The sequence below is a fragment of the Triturus cristatus genome, chromosome 5_2, assembly GCF_964204655.1.
Source record: "Triturus cristatus chromosome 5_2, aTriCri1.1, whole genome shotgun sequence".
In the NCBI taxonomy this organism is placed as follows: domain Eukaryota; kingdom Metazoa; phylum Chordata; class Amphibia; order Caudata; family Salamandridae; genus Triturus; species Triturus cristatus.
The window spans coordinates 772677537-772702276 of NC_140588.1; the positions used below are offsets into that span (position 1 = coordinate 772677537).

At 44.7% G+C, this 24740-nt stretch overlaps 1 protein-coding gene across 5 annotated transcripts in view; it reads right to left on the reverse strand.

The window, feature by feature from the left end:
- Positions 1 to 24740, reverse strand: part of KLHL13 (kelch like family member 13) — a 448657-nt gene that overhangs the window by 110771 nt on the left and 313146 nt on the right. For all 5 annotated transcript variants that reach the window (XM_085607880.1, XM_085607879.1, XM_085607881.1 and 2 more), the window contains exon 3: positions 5827 to 5959. In XM_085607880.1, the coding sequence (XP_085464006.1) occupies positions 5827 to 5959 (133 nt within the window). The remainder of the gene's footprint in view (positions 1 to 5826; positions 5960 to 24740) is intronic.

Sequence of the window (24740 nt, forward strand, 5' to 3'; positions counted from 1 at the left end):
TTGCACCACTGAAGCGCAAGCTGAGAAAGTAAAAGGTGGAATATGTGTTGCTGTATCCGGGGCGGTTGAGGGTGATGGTGAACAGGAAAGCAAGGATTTTTTCCAATCCTCAGTCTCTCCAAAACGCCCTCAAAGACTGGGACATGCTCGGTAAGCGCAGGAAAGGCCAGACGGAGGGGGGCCGGGCAGAAGGTGAGAGTGGAGGTCTTGACGAAAACGACTAATGAGTAAGCTGGGTGCTAGTCCCTAGCAATGAACCACCCTCACGAGATGTCCAACTGAACCGATCTGAGGTTATGGGACTTGAAACTCTAATGGTGACCCCACTAATGAGGATCATCAACTTATATCCTAATTGTCAATTTATAAGAAGATGGGCAAAAATACTGCCCGTCAGCTGTACAAGCCAGTTTCACTGTGATGGACAATTGGTGTCTTCTTGAGCAAGAGACACTCCGCATCAGGAATTTTTCGCTAAGCTCACTAGGAGGGTTTTTCCCTCCTGTGGTAGTCTCACACCTTTTGGCTAGTGGTGGTGCAGAACTGGTACACGCAGGAGTGTTAGCTGGTAACATCCGCCCCAATGCGTTCCACGCCTAATCACGAGTTAATCAGTGTTTGTTGTTGCACAACTGTTGTTCTCTTTACATATGCACTGGTAATAGCTAGAGAGGAGGGAAGCAGACCGCCTATGCCTAGTTGGGGATGGCATAGAGTGGGTGGGGGAGGGGGGGGGGGAGGGTTTTTGTTTTTCTTTTAACAGTTCACAAGAGCATGTGGGTCGAGAGTGATAACGGCAACCTACCTAAAACAGCAGCTATGGGGGTCAGATCATACATTACTTGTACATGACGCAATGTGGAATAGGTCAGGGACATAGGAGTAGCCTGCGGCTACTGACCTGGAATGTGAGGGGACTGAATGATCATAGAAAGTTGTGTAAAATACTGGCGTACTTGAAAAGATAGGAAGTAGACATTGCTCTGCTCCAAGAGACACACCTTGCCCCAAATAGTGCTATGTTGACAAGACGAAGTCTACTGGGTCTGTTCCAGGCTGCTGGATTCACCTCACACTCAAGGGGTGTGCATACTTGGGTGAAGCCTAAATCAGGTATTTTACTTGAGGAGCACAGGGCGGATCCTGCCGGCAGATATGTAATTTCACGATGTCACGGTAGGGTGCAGAGTTCCAAATTGTTAATACATAGGATAACCCTCAGTTCTACAATCCATTGTTAGCACTTATGAATGATTGCCCTTCATTGCCACTAATCTGGGGTGGGGATTTTAATTGTGTACTGGACCCTGCGCTTGACCCGTCGAAGGGCCCCCCTAGGTGCCCATCTGCAGCTGCCAAGGCCACTGCTGCTATTGCGCTACAATTAAATTTGGTAGACATTTGAGGAACCAAGTCCCCGGGAAAGGTGGGTTCACGCACTACTCCGCATACCACGATATACACACTAAAATAGATTAACTATTAACTAATATCGGAGGCGCTAGTGTCCCGAGTGCGGAACTGCACAATATTAGCTCACTCCTTGTCTGAACATTCTCCCATATTGTTAGAGACCGAAATTCCCCCGCGAGGGCCCCCCCTTTCCTGTGGCGATTTTCCCCTTACTCTCTCCTAGACACGGTATTTAAAGCCGAATTCGCTGCAGCCATTACAGAATTCTTTGAAACTAACATAGGTTCAGTCGAACACTTTGCCACGGTATGGGAGACATTTAAGGTGTTCCTAAGGGGGGTTGCCATGAATAAACACTCCGGGGTGCTCCCCTCAATTAGAAATAGACTCGCTTCACTAGAGGACCGATTGGGTGCACTGGAGAATGAGGCACTGAGCAGGAACAACCCCCAGATTGCAGAGTTACTTAAAAAAACACTAGAAGAATACCACAAGGAAGCCAACAGTGAAATAAAGCACATGGGGGAAATACGCATTGGCTAGAACCTATGGCGAGGGAGACAGACCGGGCTCAGTACTGGCGGCAGTGGCTCGCCGTCAATGTGATTCAGGAGTCATTAACGAGTTGATCGATGAGGATGACACTGTACTGAAAGAGCAGGCGGAGACAGTGAATAGGTGCGGCAGATACTACCAGGACCTGTATAGCTCCAAAGTTACCCCAGATGATGCGGACATATTGAACCCCTCAGAATACATACAATTACCCTGACTGACGGATAGTCATAGAGAGTACCTATTGAGGCTCCTGGACGCTGTTGAGATACGAATGGCACTTAACTCCATGCGGGATGGGGGCGCCCCAGGTCAAGATGGGCTCACAGTGTCCTTTTATAAAGCCTTTCGTGACTTACTGGTTCCACATCTGAGCACCCTGTTCCACGAAATGGGTTAGACTGGCATTATGCCCCCCTATATGCGTGAGGCTCTAATTGTAACCATATTGAAACCGGGAAAGGCTCCGCAAGAGTGCCTGTTTTACAGACAGCTATTGTTAATAAATATCGATACTAAAAAGTTTTGCTAAAATATTGGCCAATAGACCGACCCCCCTCCTGCCTACTATGGTGGGCCCTGAGCAATCGGGCTTCGTGCCAAGCCGCACGTTATCATATAATCTACGAACAGTTTTAGGGGCCTTACAACATGTTACACTAGATGTTAAGGCGGCAGCAGTGTTTTTAGACGCTGAAAAAGCCTTCGATTCGGCCGAATGGAAATTCATGCTGGTGGTGCTAAGGCGCATGGGAGTCGGAGAAATCTTTCTTACATTAATCTTGGCCCTCTATAACTCACCCACAGCTCGAGTGCGCTTAGGGGGATGTTGTCTCCTCCCTATCCAGATATCTACTTTATGCTGTGGCTGCAGAGCCCCTGTTGAGCGCACTTCATGAGTACCATGGCAATAGAGGCATACGTTTCCCCAACTACAATCTCATGGTCTCTGCTTATGCGGATGATATGCTATTGTATATACGGGATCCGGACACTAATTTCTCTCCAACAATACGGGAGGTTTTGAGATTCGGCAGCATCTCGGGACTTAAAATCAACTGGGATAAATCTATAATCTTTCCATTAACCTCGGTCACAACGCAGACAGCCTTAGATTATGCCCTTCAATGGACATCAGACCCGGTGAGATTTTTGGGGATACAGGTCCACTCCGATGCGGAGCAAGTCGTTAGGGCAAATTACGGCAGAGCAATCACCAAGTTGGAAGAAGACATAGAAAGGTGGATTCGCCTCCCTGTCTCGCTGGTGGGTCGTGTGTCCTTGATGAAAATGATTGTACTTCCTAGATTCCTTTTTCTCTTTGTCAATATCCCTATTGTTGTCCCCCAACACATCTTTAAAACACTATGGGCTCTAATGGGTAAATTGGCATGGGCTGGTAGAACTCCGCGTATCAAACTGGATATCCTAACTATGCCCTACTAGGCGGCAGGCCCGGGGGGCTGCAGATCTAGAACTGTATTATAGGGCAGCGCAAAGCTCGCGTGCTCACAAATGGATCCACGGTCCGCACAATTAACCCCATCTCCAAATAGAGGAGGTAGCTGCAAGTCCTGACCCACTCCCACGTTGTCTGTCTCAAGCACCTATTAGACGATGCAGTGTGCTAGATTCGGTTAACTCCACCGTGCACGCCCGACACGTCTTACTAAAAAAGCAGGCCGGTGCTTTGTTGTTCTCCCCCTTATGCCCGCGGAATGGTGCCACTGACTTAGTATTAGCTCCGAAAGAGGCGCGCTCAGCTCGCTGCAAAATGCGGATACACGTGATGGGTGACTCTTTTAAGGAGAGTTGAGTGTGCAGAAGGCAAAAACGACCTTACCCCTTTAACACAATATCACTTTATTTGAATCAGTCATGCATTGCGAGCGCTGCTTGGAGATGAGCTACAAGAACCTCCGGAGCTACCCGCCTTCTCGTTACTACTGCGCTCAGAATCTCCCATCAAGCTAGTCTCGAAAATGTATGCCACATCACAAGCTTTTAAGCACACACAATACACTAAAGCTAGGCTGGAGTGGCAAAACGATATTGGGGTGGCACTTACCGATGTAATCTGGCGTTGCTGCTGTGAAGCCATGCAAAAGATCTCACTCAATGGTAGGCACAGACTGGTCCATTTCAAATATCTCAATAGGGTACACTACACTCCGAAGAGATTATTTCGATATGGGCTCAGGGACACGGACTGCTGTGAACATTGTGGGGAGGCAGAGGCAGGTTTTCTACATGTGGCATGGTCGTGCCCAAAGTAGCGGAATTTTGGAAACACATTTTTCACACACTTAGTGCCATCACAGATCAATCCTTCTCCCCAGACCCCCTGCTTGCACTTTTAGGGTACACAAAGCCTCTTAATAAGAACATCAGGAAACTAGTCTCCATGGGTTTATTATTGGCTAAGCGTAGGATTGCAATGCAATGAATGCGTGGTCCCATACCAACTGTAACGGAATGGGAGCAGGACATGCTCCACTGCAATATCCAGTTAGATGTTTATAATGAGCTGTTGCCCCCCGTAGTCGACCAAAAAGTTTCTGGGGTCTATACATGAAATATTTAATTGCAAAACAGGGTGAAAATGAGGACAATGAGAGAGAGAAAGTTGTAACTATGGAGGCCCAGGAAATACAAGCACTATAGTAGGTATTACATTAAATTGAATACGTCAGTTGTATACCAAACAAGGTAGCCGCTTGCACTTAGTCCAGTAGGTTCCACAGACTGCAATATTGGAATACTAGAGAATACTGTCCTAGCTTTCCATCCTTGAAGAAATGTATCGCCACTACTGTGAAATGTGTTAACCGCTGTTGTCGGGTAATTGGCTGACTCATGTATATTGTCTATTATGTTACGTGCATTGTTGTGAACTGGTTTATGAAAACTAATTAAAAAAATTTTTTAAAGTGTCTCCTTCAAATCGCTATTCAAAACTACCTTGCTCTGACTCCCTTTTGGAGTAATTCACCCGGTGTCCTTTTCTCTAGAGCCAAACTTTCTTCATAGAGCTAGATGGGAAATAGCAAGTGCATGCATACATATTTGATTTAGAAGTCAACTGACGGATTTTAGTCGATACTGCATAACGGCAAACTTTGAGAAAAACTTGCAGCATGCTATTTTCCAAAGTAAAATGGGTTTTTAGCACTTTTGCATTATATGCCAAATTGCTGTCCAAACTGTTCTTAAAATTACCAGAGCCCCCCACTTCTGTCAATTTGAAAAAACAGGCAGTATTTGCAGAGAGAAAGCAAACGAGCTATGCAGCACCATTAAAGTGGTGCAAGTAGGTCTCTAATAAAGAGAGAAAAATAGCATATCCTTTATGCACTTGGCGAATCAATAACTGGTCTATCTCTAAAATGCATTCTAGAAGGCTTGTTTCAAGCATAAGCGTTAATCTTCTGCTACAAGAGTTGTCGGAGCATCGTTTCTTGGTCTAAAATTGACTGTACAAGGCCAGCTTGCAGCAAAGTGCTTCCACATAATGTAGGAAGAATTTCTGTAATAGAGGCCCCCTTCCTCTTGACATATGACTAGACCAGTGAACATCTGTTCCTTGATGAATCAAGCCTTTAGCTTCCTATGGAGCAAGTATTGTGTTATGATGAAACAGCAAATTAAATTTCTGTCAATGCTAAAGTATAGAATGTAAAGAGATGGCTTGTTCTCAGAGGTACAGGCCTAGTGAACTGAGGAATAAAATCTGCATACACCAGTAAAGGAAATGCAAAAAGGTATAAGCCACAATAATTTGCCAAAAGAGCCAACTCACACTGGTGCTAAAACATTATGCAGAGCAAGAGCCAAAAAGCTTCAGAAAGGAAACGTTACCTGTGAACATAGCCTTGAAGTAATCACTTGCTGATGCCATCATAGCCCGGTGAACAGGAAATACTTCTTCGCCATCTCCAGGTACCAGTGTCACATCGCACAGCAAGCCCTCTAGACGTAACTGGTCAAAGCCCTAAAACAGTGCAACAAGAAATGGACATTTTAAAAATGCCCACACAATTAAAAGCAAACCAAGAAAATTGCTTGAGAATGGCTCTGAATTTGTCTATTATGCAATTAAAAATGTTATTTAAATGAGTGAAGGTGTTGAATTCATTCTGTTCAGGGACATAACTATGCTTGGGACCATAGAATATCGGCATGTAGGGACTGAGTCACTATACCACCTCAGTGTCCATGAGCCAGAGTCTGACTAGCTTTAGTGCCTCACTTGCCCTCCTAAACTTACCAGAGAAGCAAGGGAACTGGCATGCCAGAGCAATACTTTTGATGGATCGCGGTAAAAGGACACACCCTTTTCCCCTCTCACTTGTACCAGTCCACATTACAATAACCAACAGACATGAAGTAAGTTTAGAATATTTACTTAAACTATTGTGTCCTAATATGCAGCATTCGTGCCACAATTAGAAAACAAATGCATACCAAAAATACTGTTAGCATGGTCAATAAACCATATGGCATGAAAAGCCTTGCCATGTTATAAGCTAGAGTATCCACAACCCACCCTTCCCTTCGCGTCTACTGAAACTAAATGATTATATATCAAAGATCTCTGGGATTAGTGGCGAACCCCGTACCTTGGCACACCCAGATGGACGTTCTACATTTCAGCTGACGTAGCAGTCTTTTCTCAGAACCCTCACTCAGTGTGTTTTCTTAAACTCTTGTGCTCGGTTATATGACAAGGCATATGTGCTCACAAACAGCAGCTGCGTTCTCTTGCTGTGTCTAGGTGCTACTGCCTGACCAGAGAGAATAATGGTAATGTTAAGCAAGGATTTATAGAGCGCACTGCTACTCGACAGAGTGTCCCAGTGCTAGGACAGAAGAGACGAGAGACCTAAAACTCAGAGACCGAGAGGGGCTAATTCATTGAGGTAATTGTTGGAACATCCAAGTTTTTAACTGTTTTCTGAAGGCCAACAGGGTCGTGGTCTGCCTGAGTGATAATGGAAGGCTGTTCCAAGCACGAGCCACCTGCACTTGAAATGAGCGACCGCCACAGCGAGCTCTACAAAAGCTAGGCGCCATAATTAAATGTTGGTGTGCTGATCTAAGTGGTCTGCGTGGCACATAGTAGAGAATTCTTTTCTTGATGTAATGGGCCCCCAGCCCATGAAGTGCTTTAAAAGCGAGAACTAGGGTTTTGAATAGAATTATGCACCGAACCGGTAGCCAGTGAAGTTTCTTCAAATGGTGAGAAATCCGTTCTCTGGTCTCTAACTTGAGGACTGCTCTGGCAGCTGAATTCTGAACAATCCGAAGCTTGTTCAGTAGGAACTCCGGCAGGCCCAGATAGAGGACATTGACATAGTCCAATTTGGAGATGACAAGAGCCTGCACCACCATCTTTCTATGCAGGATCGTTAACAGGTAGAGAAATTTCCTAAGCATTTTCAGGAGTCCAAAGCACGTGCCAGCCACTGTCTGAACTTGTGTTTTCATGGATAGCATGTCATCCATTTTTACTCCCAAGTTTTTGACAGTGTTAACTGCCATCTGGGGGGCGACATTTCGCCTGGCCACCATTGCTTCCAGATATCCAGAGGGGGGGTACCAAAGAAAATAATTTCTGACTTCTCAGGGTTGCATTTAAGTTGATTAAGTTGAAACCAAGCAAACACTTCTGTCAGACAATTTCTAATCTTTTGTCCGTTAAGATCCTCCCCCTTCCTACATGTGAACACCAGCTGAGTATCGTCCGTGTCAGATATAATCTTCGCCTCACCAGCTTCCGCCAAATTGGCCAGGGGGGACATGTAAAGATTAAATAATACTGAGCTCAAAATGGAGCCCTGAGGGACCCCCATGTTCAAAGGAGGAATCCTGGCTGCGAAGGGAGGGGACCAGACCTCTTGCTTTCTATCCTTCAAATAGGAAGCAAACCATTTCAACACAGTGCCCCCTAAGCCACACTCCTGCATTCTCTGCAGTACGCGATTGTGGGGCACGGTGTCGAAAGCTGCCGAGAGGTCCAACAGAATCAGTACAGCTTTCCCTCCCTTAACGAGAGTCTCTTTGATGGTCTCAGAGACCTCAAGTAGGGCCGTCTCTGTACTAAAATTGGAACGGAAACCTGACTGGCTTGAATGGAGAAGGTTATTTACTTCAGCAAAGTTGGAAACCACCAAGTGTGCATATTTTTCTATCGTTTTTGCAAAAAACGGGAGAAGAGAAATGGGTCTATAATTGGAAAGTATTGTTTGGTCTGCAGAGGGTTTTTTAAACAGAGGTATCACTTTCGCACTTCTCAGGAAACTGGCCAGTGCTTAGAGACAGATTCAGGATACTATTAACTGTAGTATTAAGTATCTCAGCCATAGAGGCCAAAAATTTAGCGGGGGGCAAGGATCTGAGGGGGAGCCCAACTTCAGGCCCTTCATTATTGTTAATGAAGTTTCTAAGGAAATAGGGGGAAAGCAAGAAATATCTTGATTTGACAATCGTATAAAAAAATTAGCTAGCTGGTTGATCCGATCCGTGGAGAAGGAAGGATGGTTAGACCCAGCATTAGGTGATGAGAAACTTTCACAATACTGAAAAGTTCTCTACTTTTATTACCAGTGGATTCAATTTTACGTGCAAAAAATGATTTCTTTTCCTCCTAAATCCTCTTGTGATAGGCTTTTATAGTTTTTTTAATACTTTTCTTTATTTTCCATGCTGAACTCTTTCCTCCATGCTCTTTCCAGACGTTTACAGTCCTTTCTATCCTGAATCAACGTGGCATTGAACCACGGAGCAGAGCGTCTATAGGGTTTGAACGGGCATGGGGTCAAAGGGGCTAGAGCCCACGTGCCTTGCTTAACCCAGTTTTCAAGGGATTCTACATCTCGCTCTATATTCCCACACAACACGATTGGATGTCTGGCTAGTTCACCTTTAAAGGCTGCTGGTGCAATTCTATGTAAAGGCCTATATAAAAACGGTGCCTGCCTCAACTGGGTCTGCCGAACTTTAAGTAATTTCTGGACCTTAAAACCAATTAAGAAATGGTCAGACCATGGTAAAGGCTGAGGTGCATTAGTTTGAATAGCAATATTCGCAAAAATTTGATCAAGGGTATGACCCTTGTTGTGTGTGTGGGATAGAACATACGGGAAAAGATTCAGAGCTTCCACGAATTCCAACAGAGAGGTCGTATCGGCCATCTCCTTATTGTCCATGTGGATATTGAAATCCCCAAGGACAAGGAATATGCTATTTACCAGTATGCATCTGTTCTTGGCACGTAGAGCTGCAGAGCTACACACTGTGCATAGATCGCCATCTGGTGTTGGGCCCGGATGTTTGCAGTTGTTTTTCTCTTGGGAAGTCTTTGGAAATCACGTAGTATGTGACTCCTCCTTTGGATCGTATTGCGCATGGGCTTCGGCTCCATCCTCAGATTATTTTTCGCCAGCGGGGAAATGATGGAGCTTTGTAAGAAAGAGGAAAGATGCCCATGTGTGCTGTATCTAAATAAACTGGAACAGATAAAGGTAGCCGGGGAGGCGGGTGGGCGTGTGTAGATCTACATGCCAAGAACAGAGGCATACTGGTAAGTAGCATATTCCGTTCGAGGCATATGAGCTGCAGATTACACACTGTGCATAGATTATATAGCAGTACTCGCTCCTAGCGGCGACCACCAGTATCTGTTGCAGTTGTTTGAAACAATGTTTTGAGGACAGCCTGGCCAACACTAGCTTGTTGCTTAGTTTGCACATCTACACAATAGTGTTTAGTGAAAGTGTGCGGTGTAGACCATGTAGCTGCTCTGCAGACATAATCTAAGGGGATGTTCCCTAAAAATGCTATGGAAGCTCCTATCTTACGTGTAGAGTGGGCTTTAGGGGGAACAGATAGCGTTCGTTTTGCTTTGTGGTAGCAAATCTGTATTCATTTAACAATCCACCTAGCTATCCCAGATTTGGAGATGGGGTTGCCTTTGTGTGGTGGTGAGAAAGACATGAATAGTTGTTTGGTCTTACGAAAAGGTTGTGTTCTCTCGATGTAGTAGAGTAAAGCTCTTTTGACATCTAGGGTGTTTAGAGCTCATTCTGCAATAGTTTGTGGCTGCGAGAAAAATATGGGCAGTTCAACAGATTGATTGAGGTGAAAGGGAGAAATGACTTTAGGAAGGAATTTTGGATTAGTGCGGAGAACAACCTTATTATGATGCACTTGCAGAAAGGGTTCTTGAATGGTGAGTGCTTGTATCTCACTGACCCTTCTGAGCGAAGTAATGGCTACAAGGAAAGCAGTTTTCCATATTAAAAATTGAAGCTCACATTTATGTAGAGGTTCAAATGGAGGCCCCATTAGTCTGGTGAGAACGATGTTTAGGTTCCACACAGAGGAGGGTGGCATTCTGGGGGGAATTATGCTCTTAAGGGGTAGTCTAATAGACGTGTAGGCTAGGTTGTAGAAAGTAGCCTATGATGTGTTGGATAGACACATCTAAGGGATTGACATTATTGTTGTGACAATAGGTCACAAAACTTTTCCACTTGGCTGCATAGCAAGCTCTAGTGGTAGGTCGTCTAGCTTCTTTAATGACGTTCATACAGTCAGGGGGGAAGATTAATGTGAGCTGAGCTGGGTCCGGGTGTCTGATCTCTCCATGGTTCTGGGTTAAGAGGCGTGGAGAGAGGTGTAACTTTTGGTGCGGAACTACAGAGAGTTCCAGCAATGTGGTGTACCACGGTTGTCTGGCCCAAGTCGGAGCAACTAGGATGAGAGTTAGGGACTGTTGCTGTAGTTTGCGCACCACTAATGGAATGAGTGGGAGAGGCGGAAAAGCGTACGCAAATCTGCCTGACCAGTTCATCCATATCGCATTGCCTTTGGACAATGGGTGTGGATATCTGGTGGCGAAGCTTGGGCATTTGGCGTTTTTGTGGGTGGCGAAGAGGTCTATCTGTGGTTGCCCCCACATTTGAAAGAATGGTTGAAGAACTTGTGGATGAAGTTCCCACTCGTGGATCTGTTGTGTTTGACGGCTCAACAGATCTGCAATGGTGTTTTGGACTCCTGGGACATGTTAGGCTAGGAGAAAAATGTTTTGAGGTATGGCCTACCTCCATATGCTCTGTGCTAGCTGAGAGAGCTGCAGAGAGTGTGTGCCGCCCTGTTTTTGGATGTAGTACATAGCTGTCATGTTGTCTGTGCGGACGAAGACAGCCTTGCCTGAGACGTGTGTTTGAAAGGCTTTTAGGGCTAGGAATATGGCCAGTAATTTCAGATGGTTGATGTGGAGTAACTTTTGTTGAGGTGTCCACCTGCCCTGCATGGTGTGATGTAGTAGGTGAGCTCCCCAGCCGGAGAGCGATGCGTCCGCAGTTAGAACTATTTGAGGAACCGGGTCTAGGAACGGTCGCCCTTTGGAAAGGTTTTTGGTGGTCCACCACTGCAGAGAGCGATGGGCACGACCATCTACCAACACCAGATCTGATAATTGACCCTGACCCTGGTTCCATTGGCGTGCTAAGCACTCTTGTAGAGGACGCATCTGGAGTCTTGCATGAGGTACTATGAATATGCAAGAGGCCATCATACCTATAAGTTGCATAAACACTCGGGCTGGTAGAAAGTGTAGTGGTTGAAATTTGGCGCGAAGAGCCTGTATGTTTGCTATCCTGGCGGGACTGGGGTAGGCTAGCGCTCTTGAGGTGTCTATGGTGGCACCGAGGTATTGTTGTTCGTGGAAAGGATGCAGATGGGACTTGGCGTAGTTTACTGTGAAGCCCTTGTCGTGAAGCAACTATAGTGGCGTGAGTGTGTTGTACACACTGGTTGTATGAGTTGGCTTTTATGAGCCTGTCGTCTAGGTATGGGAAGACGTGGATGTGTTGTCTTCTCAGGTGTGCTGCCACTACCGCTAGGCACTTGGTAAACATGTGTGGTGCTGTGGTGACTCAGAATGGGAGTACTTTGAATTGGTAGTGCTGACCGTCCACTACGAATCTGAGAAACTTCCTGTGAGCGTTGTGAACGGGAATGTGGACATAGGCGTCCTTGAGGTCTATGGTGGCAAGGAAGTCGTTCTGGGAGAGCAGAGGAAGTACCTGCTGGAGTGTGACCATGTGAAAGTGGTCTGAGTGTATGTATTGGTTTAGGGGTCTGAGGTCCAGAATGGGTCTTAGAGAGCCATCCTTTTTTGGTATGAGAAAATATAGGGAGTAAACTCCCTTGTTTTTTTGGTGGGTAGGAACTGGTTCTATTGCACTTTTTTGTAGGAGGGAGATCACCTCCTGCTTTAAAAGTGACAAATGTTCCTGTGACATTGGGCGCTGTTTGGGTGGAATGGTTGGGGGGGTAGATGTTGGTTCTAGACAGTAGCCTGATTGAATTATCTGTTGCACCCATCTGTCTGAGGTGATGGTAGCCCAGACAGGAAGGAAATTGTTAAGTCTTTCCCCGACTGGAGAGGAATAGTCTGGGGGGAGTGGAGGGAAGTAACTGGGTGGGGGTGGAGGCAGAGCGGGAGGTGTTAGTTTTGCCACTGCCTTTGTTGTTGTTACCCCTGTAACCGCCTCTTTGGTAACCCCTAGTGAAGGTGGATTGGGTAGGGGCCTTGTAGGAAGTGGAGGCGCTATCGGAGGAGTAGCCTCCGGTTGTGCTTCTAAAGGAGGAACGGCGAAAGGAGCGCGTGGGAGGTTGCGAGTGCAAGGCTCCCATAGATTTTGCCGTGTCTGTGTCCTTTTCCATTTTTTCGAGGGCTATGTCGACATTAGGGCCAAACAGGTGTTTCTCATCAAAGGGGTGGTTGAGGATGGAACTCTGAACCTCAGGTTTGAACCCTGAAATGCGTAGCCAGGCATGCCTATGCAGAAGGACGCTGGTATTTATTGCCTGGAGGCGGTGTCAGCTGCATCGAGGGCACAACGGATGGAGGTATTAGTGATGGTTTTACCCTCCTGAATCAATTCGTTGGCCCTATTTTTGTATTTGTCAGGGAGGTGTTGCATTATGGACTCCAGCTCGTCATAATGTGCCCGGTCATATCTGGCTAGGAGCGCTTGGGTGTTAGCAATGCGCCATATGTTGGCCGCTTGGGACGCCGTGCGCTTGCCAGAGGCGTCCAGGAGTTTAGACTCCTTATCTGGCGTGGAGCCTCACCTGATGCCTGGGAATTGGCACGTTTCCTGGCATTGGAGACTACCAGGGAGTCTAGTGGTGCGGGGCCTCTAATGTAGGTGGGATCTGTTGGGGCGGCCTTATATTTTTTTTCAATGCGAGGGTTGATGACCCTGGCCCTAACCGGGTCTTTAAAGAACTCTGGTGCATGCTTAATAACCCCCTTAAGCATGAACAGAATTGAGGCGGACCTCTGTGCAGTGTCAAATGTGTCTAAGAGGAAATCCTCCTCCACGGGGTCTGTGTGGAGATCAACCCCGTGGTAGTGAGCAGCCCTATGGAGTAGCTGGTTAAAGCCCATTGTGTCCTCTGGGGAGGGGGGAGGTCTGGAAGGGTAAAGATCGTCCTGCGGGACGTTTGGGACGTCTGGGATGTTGTAGTCGTCCCATGGGTCTGGGGAGCCCGTAGGAGTAGGGTCCCCTATTGGCTGGTCGTCCGCTCCGTCCCCTGTATCGTAGCTAATGTCATTATCATCCTCATCTGGAGATGGTGTGGGGGAATGATCGGGTGGGGGAGGCGGAGGAGGAGGTGGTGAAGGAGGAGGAGGAGGTGAAGGAATCCTCAAAGGGGAGGTGGCAAAGTCTCTCCTTTTTGGTGGTGGAGCTGGTGCAAGTTTGTCCAGTGATCTTTTTCTGGTGCTAAGCGTCAAATGCCCAGTCTTTGGATCCTTTACGAGGGTTTTTTGGTAAGGATCGGGTCGAAACAGTTGATCTGCAGGGGGCAGATCCTTCGGTGCCGATGGTGTCGGAGCCGTGGGTTTTTTAGGTGTCGATTCGGTACTGGTTCTTTGTTTGGAACCGCGGGGGTTTAGAAATGTCTTTTGTCGGTTGGTTTCGGCTTCGAGGCTTGGGAGTCGAGGCTCTTCGGTTTCTTGCTTGGCTCCCAGGATGTTATCGGTGCCGACGAGCCGGTGCCAGTCTTCGGCGCCGAGTGCTTCGGTGTCGAGCTCGGCGTGGACGATTAAAGGGGCGTTTCTTTTTCGGTGCCGGTGTCGATGAGAGTTTTTCGGCACCGAGGGTAGGCTAGCACAAGCCAGAGCCGCCTGAATGCTTGGTGGGCCTTTTAACCGGGCCCAGAAGTGAGGTATGGGAAGCAGTCTCTCGGTGCATACCTAGGCCCGAAGACGAAGGCGTGACCGAAGCCTTTTCAATGGCGTGGAGGGGGGTTTGGGGTCGGGGTCGACGTCTGTACTCACGCTCCTCTCTGCCGGAGTGATGTCCTCTATGTCGGAGTCGTCAGCTTCAGAGGCGCTGACGAGGCCTTCTTCGGTGTGCTGTTGTTCGGGAACATCGACGCCTTCTTCGAAGATGTCGTCCTGGATCGAAGTCGACGAGTGAGCCATAGTTCTCCTTGCTCGTCTGTCCTGAATCGTCTTCTTCGATTGGAAGGAGACGCAAGCTGGACAGTCCCTTGCCTCGTGTTCTGGAGAGAGGTAGAGGTTGCACACCTCATGTAGATCAGTGTGGGGAAACTTCGACCCACATCGAGGACCCTTTTTAAATGGCGTCCTTTCCATCAGCCAGGACAGGAGGCCCAGGTAGGCCCGTAGGCCTTCGTCGACGACAGAAATCGAAGACTTCGATCGTTGCGTCACGCCGAGTGTGGAGAACGCGATCGAGACAATACCGTCGAATGGGGAAGGATTGCGTGTCGAACGGGAAAACTGGAACCGTTCCGAACTGGAGCACGAACACCACATCCGAGCCCGATGGCGGAAAAAAACAATATGAAGATGGAGCCGAAGCCCATGCGCAATACGATCCAAAGGAGGAGTCACATACCTCGTGACTTCCAAAGACTTTCCAAGAGAAAAACAACTGCAAACATCCGGGCCCAACACCAGATGGCGATCTATGCACAGTGTGTAATCTGCAGCTCATATGCCTCGAACAAAGGGTTTTAAATCTGGGGGCCAGTGATGCAATAGTACCACCAAAAGTTTTCAAAAAAGCCCCTGCATATCCTGGGGGTCTGTAAATTAGAACACCGGCTAAGCATTGATGGGGGAGGGGGGGAGGGGGGAGTGTGCACTCGAAACTGAGGCATTCTGCCCCTTCTATATCCTCCATAAAAATGGGGGAAATAGGGAGGTCCGTCTTGCTTATAATTGCAATTACACCCCCTTTGCTGCCCACACGGTCTTTCCTCAAAATAGAGTAGCCAAGGGGAATGGCCATGGCTATTGTAGGGTTGGAGTTTTCAGTAAGCCACGTTTCGGTCAAAAAAAGCAAATCTGGCTCTAACAATAGGTCATGAATATACAAGTCGTGTTTATTCAAGGAACAGCAATTTAGCAATAGGGCACTAATATTATCTTGCTTGTCTGTGCCCTCAGTCGAATTATAAAGAAAACTAGTATCTAAATTACTCTCTGAGCCACCATTAGAAACCCCCCAGTTACAGTGGTTACACCTCTGAATAAACACATCTTTAGGTGGAACAATGGCATATCTGCAGCTCATTGCGTTTCTAATATCCATTAGGGCCTCTCTGCTATTACATATAGTCTTCCCAAAGGGGCATGTAAAACAGGCAGAGTGGCCTGCGGCTGGCGCCTCCGGCACGCTGCCGGCGTGGACGCTGCATCCGGTGCTTTGTAGAAGTGAAGCCAAAACAACTAGAACGCTGACCATAGAAGGCGGGTCCGCTCTAACAGGAGGGCACCGCAGCCATGCGTTGCAAATGCTAAAACTAAGTTAAAAACACAGTAAATTCATTTGTTTTCATTCACACTAATAAAAATTCTAAAAGAGCAGTTCCTCACTGGGGCTGAAAGTGCAAAATGCAAAACACATAAAAAATTAGCCGGTACACGCGCCCATGGAAGAGAGCCAAGAACTCGGGCTCAACTGTCACAGGCTGCGCGGACGCTGCATCCGGTGCTTAGTAGAAGCGAAGCCAAAACAACTAGACCGCTGACAATAGAAGGTGGGTCCGCTCTAACAGGCGGGCACCGCGGCCATGCGTTGCAAATGCTGAAACTTAGTTAAAACACAGTAAATTCATTCGTTTTCATTCACACTAATAAAAATTCTAAAAGAGCAGTTCCTCACTGGGGCTGAAAGTGCAAAATGCAAAACACATAACAAATGGAGATTAATGTAATGTCCACACAGGTCAGAAATGTTCGGGAGAATAATATTTTGACACAACCAGAGGATCAATACCAGATTTGAGAGCATTCGAAATTGTCCCTACCACTGTATACAAAAATATAAATGCTTGGACCCTACTGGTTTTGTAGTACGATTAAATAAACAAAGAAGAATAACACTGGAGTTGTTGTGCAGCTTAATCTGTCAATTTAGTACAGATCTCTTTAGACATTGTTCGGATGCGTGGTGTAACCTCTGAAAGCTGCACCAACTCCGTGAGGTGTTCATGGTGCCCATCACCATTGCCGTTATAAATATTTACTGAAAAAAACAAAGGTTAAAGGGGCATCATAGTTACGTGAAAATGTCAGTTAAAATATACTATTTCAAACTAACAAAACCACTAAAATTCAAAAGTTCGATCATCTCAAGTAACTATGACTTGGCCCTAAAGTAACTATAACTTGTGCCCCCACCATCCACAGAATTGTCATCAATGATGTAATTTCAGATGCTGCAGTAGTATTATCAATGATGTCACTGAACATGTCACCAGTGATTAATATAGGCAGTAATTTGGAGTGCATGGTGGGGCACTAGTTAAAGTTACTTTAGGACACGAGTTTAAGATCTAAACTGAGATCTAACTTTCTGCCATTTTTGGTGTAATTCTGTTCAGCAGTTTTTGCACTATCACTGTTCAATTTTCCTATTTTTACCCCAGCCCTCATGACAATGCCGTTAATGAACTTAAAGCAAGTCAGTGGTCATGTGTATCCTATATGTGGCTAGATTTGTATTTAATATGGAGCAAATGTTTTGTCTATTATATCAAACTAAAGTGTTTTATGTACAGCAGACATGCTGAACTAGCGTATTTGAAGGTGCTCTCATATCTGATAAAGATGAAAATGGCAGCTCAGTGAATTAAAATATTTGTCCGGGATCACATAATTTTAAACCAGTTTATGGGTCAAGAGCACTTAAATTAGGCCGAGTAGATTATTTAAGTCACTAGACCTGAAGGTCTAATAAAAGTTTTGTGATTTTTCAAGGCCAGGTTGCAGATCGAGCTAAACCTTGCTAACCCCTCAGCAGAATAACACAGTACCCTCTTCACTATTAAGCAAAGGAGGCCATTCAGCCGGAACAAACCTCAATGATCTCACATGGTATAGTAGTCCCAACATGGAGCCCGTGAAACACCTCAGTTTTACCTGGGAAGGAGAGCTACAGATTTATACAGGACCTCAGGACGCAAAACAAATTACCCTAATGTAGCTGCCCTAATAGATGACCTTTAACTCCCCTATGAAATTGCAATCATAAAGTGTGCCGCCCACCAATCTGCCCATACATTTACTTGCGAAACTGCTCTGGCGGATTTAGCAGCTAGAGCTGTGGCCCCTTTACTTCCCTAGGGTCCTCCGATGCTTGCTCTCCGCTCCCATTGTGAATCCCTAATGGCAACCTTGCAAGAGGTTGCTAAGCTACAAGATAACACATCCGAAGGGGGGAAACAGCAGTGGAGGCCCTTAATATTTTATCAGTTTTGATATTCTAACCTCCTATTAAAAAAATATTTAAACAGAGTCAACATAAACACAGGTTTGCTGCGTCTCTAATGCCTCCCTTTGTTGGGCCAATAGATAGCCGATTTTGTATGCCAAAATTCAGGCATCTGCAGGACACTCTGAAATAGTGGAAAGTTTTAAAATACAAACATAAAACGCAGTTTCTTCCCCCAACCAGTCTTCCCTATCTAGTAGAATTTCATTTGAGAAAAGAAACAGTCTTCCACATACAATAATAATGGAACATTTTACCCACTCAAATGTATTTGTGATGAGACAAATGCTCACAGTTACAATGCAAGATATGCCAATTTGTGGGTGGTTACATATGGGTGAACCCTTTTTTAAAGCAAACGCATTAAAAAGACCTAAACCACAAAACATATTAGCAAGGAACCGTGTAATGCATGAGAAGTTCTCCTTGGTAGGAAAGACTCATTGACATTATGAGTGTTTCAAAGCAGCAGGGTCATTTGCATGTCTTTAACTATAATGAAGATCACAGCATTACGATTTATGAAACATGCTCTGTAAACTAATCAAAATCATCACCCAAGGGATCCTTGGGGATTCTAGTCTACTAGGCCCAGCTCTGCTGCTCCCCTACTATAATTCTAACAGTTTTAAATTAGTCAAGAGATAGCTCTGTAAGACAAATGGTCTGCGATGGAGAAACTGAAAGGTATAAAAAGGAGAGGGCTCAATTCACATACTTAAATGTAAATGTAATCCTGCATGTTTACAAATAAAGTGGAAGTAGATTCACTCTTTTGTCAAATTTGAAAAGGTTTCTGTGAACCCCACAGCCACATGAGAAAATATATATGTGCACATTTGAGAGTGAAAATTCACAAGCACGTACAAAAGCTCTAGTTATTTTTTTTTTTCTCTCAACAGGGAAACTATTTTCCCCAAGGAAAAAAGTCTTCCCCTAGAACTTCCCCTTAAGGGTTTACTCCAGCCCTTGCCATTAATAAATAACCAACTGTTGCCAGGGTGGGAAATGGAGAAGAAATATTTTGTGAATATCTAAACTCACAAGGTTATGAATCTCCTTAAACTTTCTAGGGTATTGATGACCTAAATTCCCACTCAGCTTTCCTGGGAAAAATGTACTCACATGAATATCTATGTCAGACTAAGTAAATTTACAAGTGAAAAACCCAGTTCTCGGAATCAAATATGGCAGTAGATCTGCAGAAAATTTACATTTATAGAAGTCTTACATGTGCAAATGCTTTTTGGAATCAGGCAATTTATGTATGTGGGTTTAATTTCTGCAGATCATAATTAGAAAACATGTTCCCAGGATTCACTTGTATTCTATAAAACTATGAAAAGAGACCACATACGATCATTCTTATGAAGATACTCACACAGCTTAGAAATGGGATGCTAGGTAAATGGGAATTTGTATTCTTCCGAAGATCCAGTGAATGGAATTCTAGGCAAATAGGATTTGGCATTCTTACGAGATGCTGGTTCAACTGCACAGAGTTTAACATAGCAACAATTCAACTACTGAGTAAACAGTCTGGTCTATCATTTCTTAAACTGAAGGTGCTCTTGTTCAGTAAGAGTTTCGCTGGCAGATCCTAACTGAATGGAAAGGGAACTTTTCCCCATTATTATATTGCATACAAATGTAGGCGGTACTCAAATGCAAAGTACTTTCTAGAGCATAGTACTTTAGTTTTTCTGCAAGGAGTGACAGGCCAATGGATTAAGAATCTCAAATGGCCAAACCTCATTATGACTGAATTTGACCCATTCTGTTTTGGGTAGCCAGTGCATACTATTTAAAACTCGAGAGATTAGTTTTCTTCATGTTCTTTGGAAACCCCTCTACATTATTTACAGTTCTGTAAAAGAAAGTATTATTTTAGCAACAGTAGGATTAGAACCTAGGTCTATACCAAAACTGGAAATTTGAATTAAGCATCTTGGAACACTCAGTTATGCTACTTGCCTGTTGACTGCATTTCAAGACTATGAAAGGTTGACTTTAAGAAAACATGGTCTTTAAGGAGTAGTACAATGGATGCATAGCAAGCTTATAGGAAGGAAGGCCATTTAAAACAAACAAATACCTGTAGTAAAGGTTGAGGAAAACGGTTATAACACCTTGCTCATTAGAGCAGTCACCCTAAGGGGATCCAAAATAGTAATTCATATTCAGTCGTCCACTTAACTGTCTACATCATTTTCCCACTACTGTACCAATTTCCACCCTCTATCTGGAGTATAGCAATGTCTCTGCCAGCAACCTCCAAACTGGTCCTTAAACAAATGAGTGGCTTAGTAGTGTACAGCATAGATTGGACCAACTCAGAATCTGTCAATATAAACTCCGGTATGCATTTGGAGTACTGCCAAGCGGAAATAATTTTCTGTCTTGCATGGCCCCTTAAGTTAGCCAAATCATTATTATGCATCATGGAAGTCAGCGTTCTCACAGATTCATGCACAGGTTTTATTAAATGGACGGAGTCATCCATCTTCAGGCCAACATGGTAATTAAGGTCATATCTCACAACTTGTGGAAATTTCATAACCTTCTGCCAGCCCTAGCATTAACCAGGCAAAGGCACATCGGGACTAGGGCACTCATACTACCAGGTAGAATCACTTAGAATACAAAATACCATCTACCATAATTTAATCCAGTACAATGGGATACCTGTATGGCTCCAGATTGCGACATCTGTTGCCTATGTTGAGAAGGGAACAGAGAAGAACTACCCTCTGTAATTCTTCCGTCATCTGAGCTTTTCATAGAAATGCTACTTGCATTCCTCTCGTCATAGATTTTAAGCCTAGCCCACTTTTTCTACAGTTCAACGCCTTAATATTGTATTTTAGCAGATTATTTTTTTCAGTTAATATCTCCATCATATCACACAAATAATTTCAATACATGTCCATCAGACCACAAACCATTTGGTACCCCTCTATATCTCAGTGCTGTCAGGTCAAGATCTCTACCATCCAGTCTAGCAATGCATACTACTTGCTTCACCCAGTAGGGTTTGTTCAATATATATTGATGTTTCAGTCCTGTGTGTGTGCAGTATACATTTCCTAAATTATCTGCATATACTTTTTTTCCATTGAGAACTGTGTACATTCCACCCTCACAAAGGATGCTTGCTAAAGAACCACCCATTTACTTCAGCTTCCATTACATTAGCTGCACTCCTTCAGAGCTCTCTGGTCCCCCTTAGTATGGACTTCATTGGGTTTTCTCCACTGCTCCAACATCATCTCGTTATGGATGCCAATCAATCACACTTGTAACTATTAGCTCTCACCCTTACCCTGATACCCTGATTCCAATGTGATTTAGCTCAAGACGTTTCTTATTTACCTTCCCATTTGCCATAGTGCATCTATGATAATAGCCGCTTCTGGTGGCTCAGTGGACTAATACTTCCAGAGCAGAAACTTCTGTTTAACCTCATGGTGACAGGTTCACATTCTGGCGGGTCTTTCTTCTTTTGCTACTTTAGTGCCAATAAACCAGCCGGTACACATGCGCTATGCAAAAATCTTTAACATAACTTGTGGGCCAAGTTTCTCTTTTGATCGTCTCCCACCTCCCATGCTATCTTGATGCAGCTGCCTTGTCATAACAGAACGTCTTCAAAAGCTGAAGCCTACTGTCAGTCAACCCATCGTCCTCACCCTTGTTGCTTATGCTTACATGCCAACTTGCATCACAAACAACACCAGTAGATTGGGAGAGGGTTTATTAAATGCTCACTGGGAAACAAACCCCCACTAGGAGAATATAAAGTTGGATTGTTAAGCCCTAGTCTGTTTGGTTCAACCCCGCTACAGGGAACCTTCAAAACCACCATTTCATGACATCATCAGGTAAAATCTATCTATCAGTTTTCTCAAAGAAATCCAACATGGAACTCCTCCACAGCGTTTAATCTGTGTTTATTACGATTTCCGCGATAACGGTTTCGGCTATGCAGCCTTTCTCAAGTGTAGGTTCAATCCCCCATTGAAAACAGACTATATAGTCACAACAAACCAGTGACATTGATTGTTCCTCATCATATAACTTAGATAGTTCAATTATGTTGTATTTCAACATATCCAATTTCAGGGTTTTCTTGAGCAGTACTTAATATTTTCTTAGTCAATTGGTATAATATGAAGATGGGTCCTCTCACAATTGTTTTCGCTAATCAGAATTATATTTCCTTATACTGGACATTCATTGTAAATCTCTTATATAATCCTTCTGCCCAAGTGGGCCCTTACATGGAACAATTATCAAGAGACCTCCCATACATATGAACATTATGCTGAAATGGGCAACAACCTAATGAACGAAGATTTCATTTGTCAAACTGATTATCTACGTATGTCTGTTATATAATTACTCTATCCAAATGACCAAGAGTTTTACCAATAATCTTGAATATTAGAAACAATGGGAGAGGTCATCAAATCCCAAGTGTACGTGCATTTTTGTCCCAGAGGCCTTTTACATTACAACTCTACAACTCGGGCGAAACACCGCCTGGATTGCTTGTGTTCTGGTTCAGGGAGTACCTGGCAGTTCCGGATTTGTGACTGTTCCCACGAGGAGTAGGGACAAGAAAGATTTGCATATGGCAGGGTCCAAACTGAGGTGGCATGATGAGCAAAAGAACAATGGGTTAGGATGCAACCCCGAGCGATTGCCAGTGGTTAGACAAATTGCAAGCCTTCCTGCCATCAACTTTTGTGTGTTTAGTGCATAGGCTTTAAAGCAGTTCTCTCAGAAAAGCTGTGGCTAACCTGAGGAAGTTGCAGTAGATTGAAAAAGTATACAGAGAACTGCCTGGCCAACATTGGCAAGTTGGCGGGCTAGCACATCTACACAATAATGATTTGTCAAAGAATGTGGTCCAGACCAGGCAGCTGTTTTACATATATTAAACCAACAAAGGCTTGGCAGCAAGAGGATTCACAATTTTACTTAGGACCTACACTTAAGTGGGGAATAGTTCTCTCCCTTCAATTCCTGGTATTGCATCCAAAATGGTTTAGTCCTAGACCTCTAATTTAAATAAAAATAAAAACAACTATAACAGCCCTGCCTTGGCCTGACAATCACTCCTCCACAGTGAATAAATCAAGAAAAAGTGTGTGAAAATGAGAGGGCACCTCACGTACGCAACACCAGGAAAGTTACTAGCCGGTTCTCGCCAGTATGCCCACGTTTTATCATCATCGGTTGCCCACTCAAAAAAGTCAGGAAATTCGTGTCCAGTGAAAAGGAAAAGGGAACAGATCAAGAAAGAAAATTTACTGTGCCCATCGGAGGAAAAAAGAAAGAAAGAACCCCGTGTATTGCAAAGAACCAGATGTTCCAAGCAATTATTAAGATTGAGTTATAGACTCACTTAAAGTAACCCTCTTTATTCAAACTAGTGAGTCCACCCAAAGTAAAAGCACTCAATGTTGCTAACCTTTATAAGGAAGGCCAACATGTTTCATTGCCACTTGACATTGTTCTGGCAAATTCATCAGGGCATGGGGTTTCAAACATTTGCCTCAACGGACAAATATTTTAGTATTTGCGCAAGGACTGTTAAAAACAAAAGAAGAGACAGAAAAGCGATTGTCTATTCTGTTGTCACTAAAAACGGACCAACCAAATGCATTCATAGTCAGGTATATTGCAAACCAATTGCTCATTCCATATGGGGGTATTTACCATGTAGAGGCCGAGGGCATTCGTACCAGCCTCCACTACACCCAACGGGGTTGTATTGAATACTCTTTCACCGGTTATTTAGAACAGCACTATCGCTAATTCGTGTTCCACCTGTGGAAGGAAAAGAAGTTTTTATTTTTTTTAAACTCCCTTTGTCATTGTCCTCCATACTTCATATCTCACTCTCTCTTATGTTATGTGTGTTATCTACTTTGTATTATGGATCCCTGTTTTATCCACAAGAATCCTTTCGTTACTCATTTAAGCTTGGCTGTGTATTTCTAGGGTCAAAGACCAACTGTACACTTCATATAACACTAGTCGACCTTCGAAAAAGTCTCTGCCCGACATTCATGCAATGATGTGAGGATACAACTATCTATCCCTTTACCACTTTCTTATGGGCCCTGCTATAACTGTGTATGAAGTCGACATACAGCCAACACATCAATTCATCGTGCCAACGTCCGGCGTTGCCCACGGGCACACCAAACACCAGCTGTTTTACATATGTCAGCTACAGGGATGTTCCCCAAGATGGCCATAGAGGCTCCTCCACCCCCCCCCCCCCGAGTGGAGTGGGCTTTAGGAGAAATGGATAAGGTCCTTTTAGCTTTAGCATAGGATGTCTGGATGCATTTTACAATCCATTCTACAATGCCTGATTTAGATAGAGCCTTCCCTTTGTGGGGTTTGGAGAAGGCAACAAAGAGCTGTTGCGTCTTCCGAAAGGATTTAGTCCTGTCAATATAGTACATGAGGGCTCATTTAACACCTACGGTATGGCAAGACCCTTATGCAACTGAGTCAGGCTGAGGGTGAACAAAACAGTAAGTTTAATGAATTGATTTAGGTGGAACTGTGCAAACACCTTAGGGAGAAATCTGGGGCTGGTGCGGAGGACAAATCTATCCCTTTGTACCGGGAAGAAATGTTTTTCCAAGGTTAGTGCCTGAAGCTGACTGACATGCCTGAGTTAGGTGATGGCGACCAGGAATGCTAAATTCTAAGAGAAAAACTGGAGGGGCAGGAGTGGAGAGGTTCAAATGGAGGGCCCAAGAGTCTTCTTCATACAATGTTGAGGTTCCATGTCGGGGCTGGAGGGAAACGAGGAGGAAAGACTGTTGAGAATCTCCATAAAAGCTTAACTGAAAAAAGTGTGTTGTCTGTTCTGTAGGTAGACAGCTACAGCAGCTAGGTGTAGACGTACGGATGTGAAAG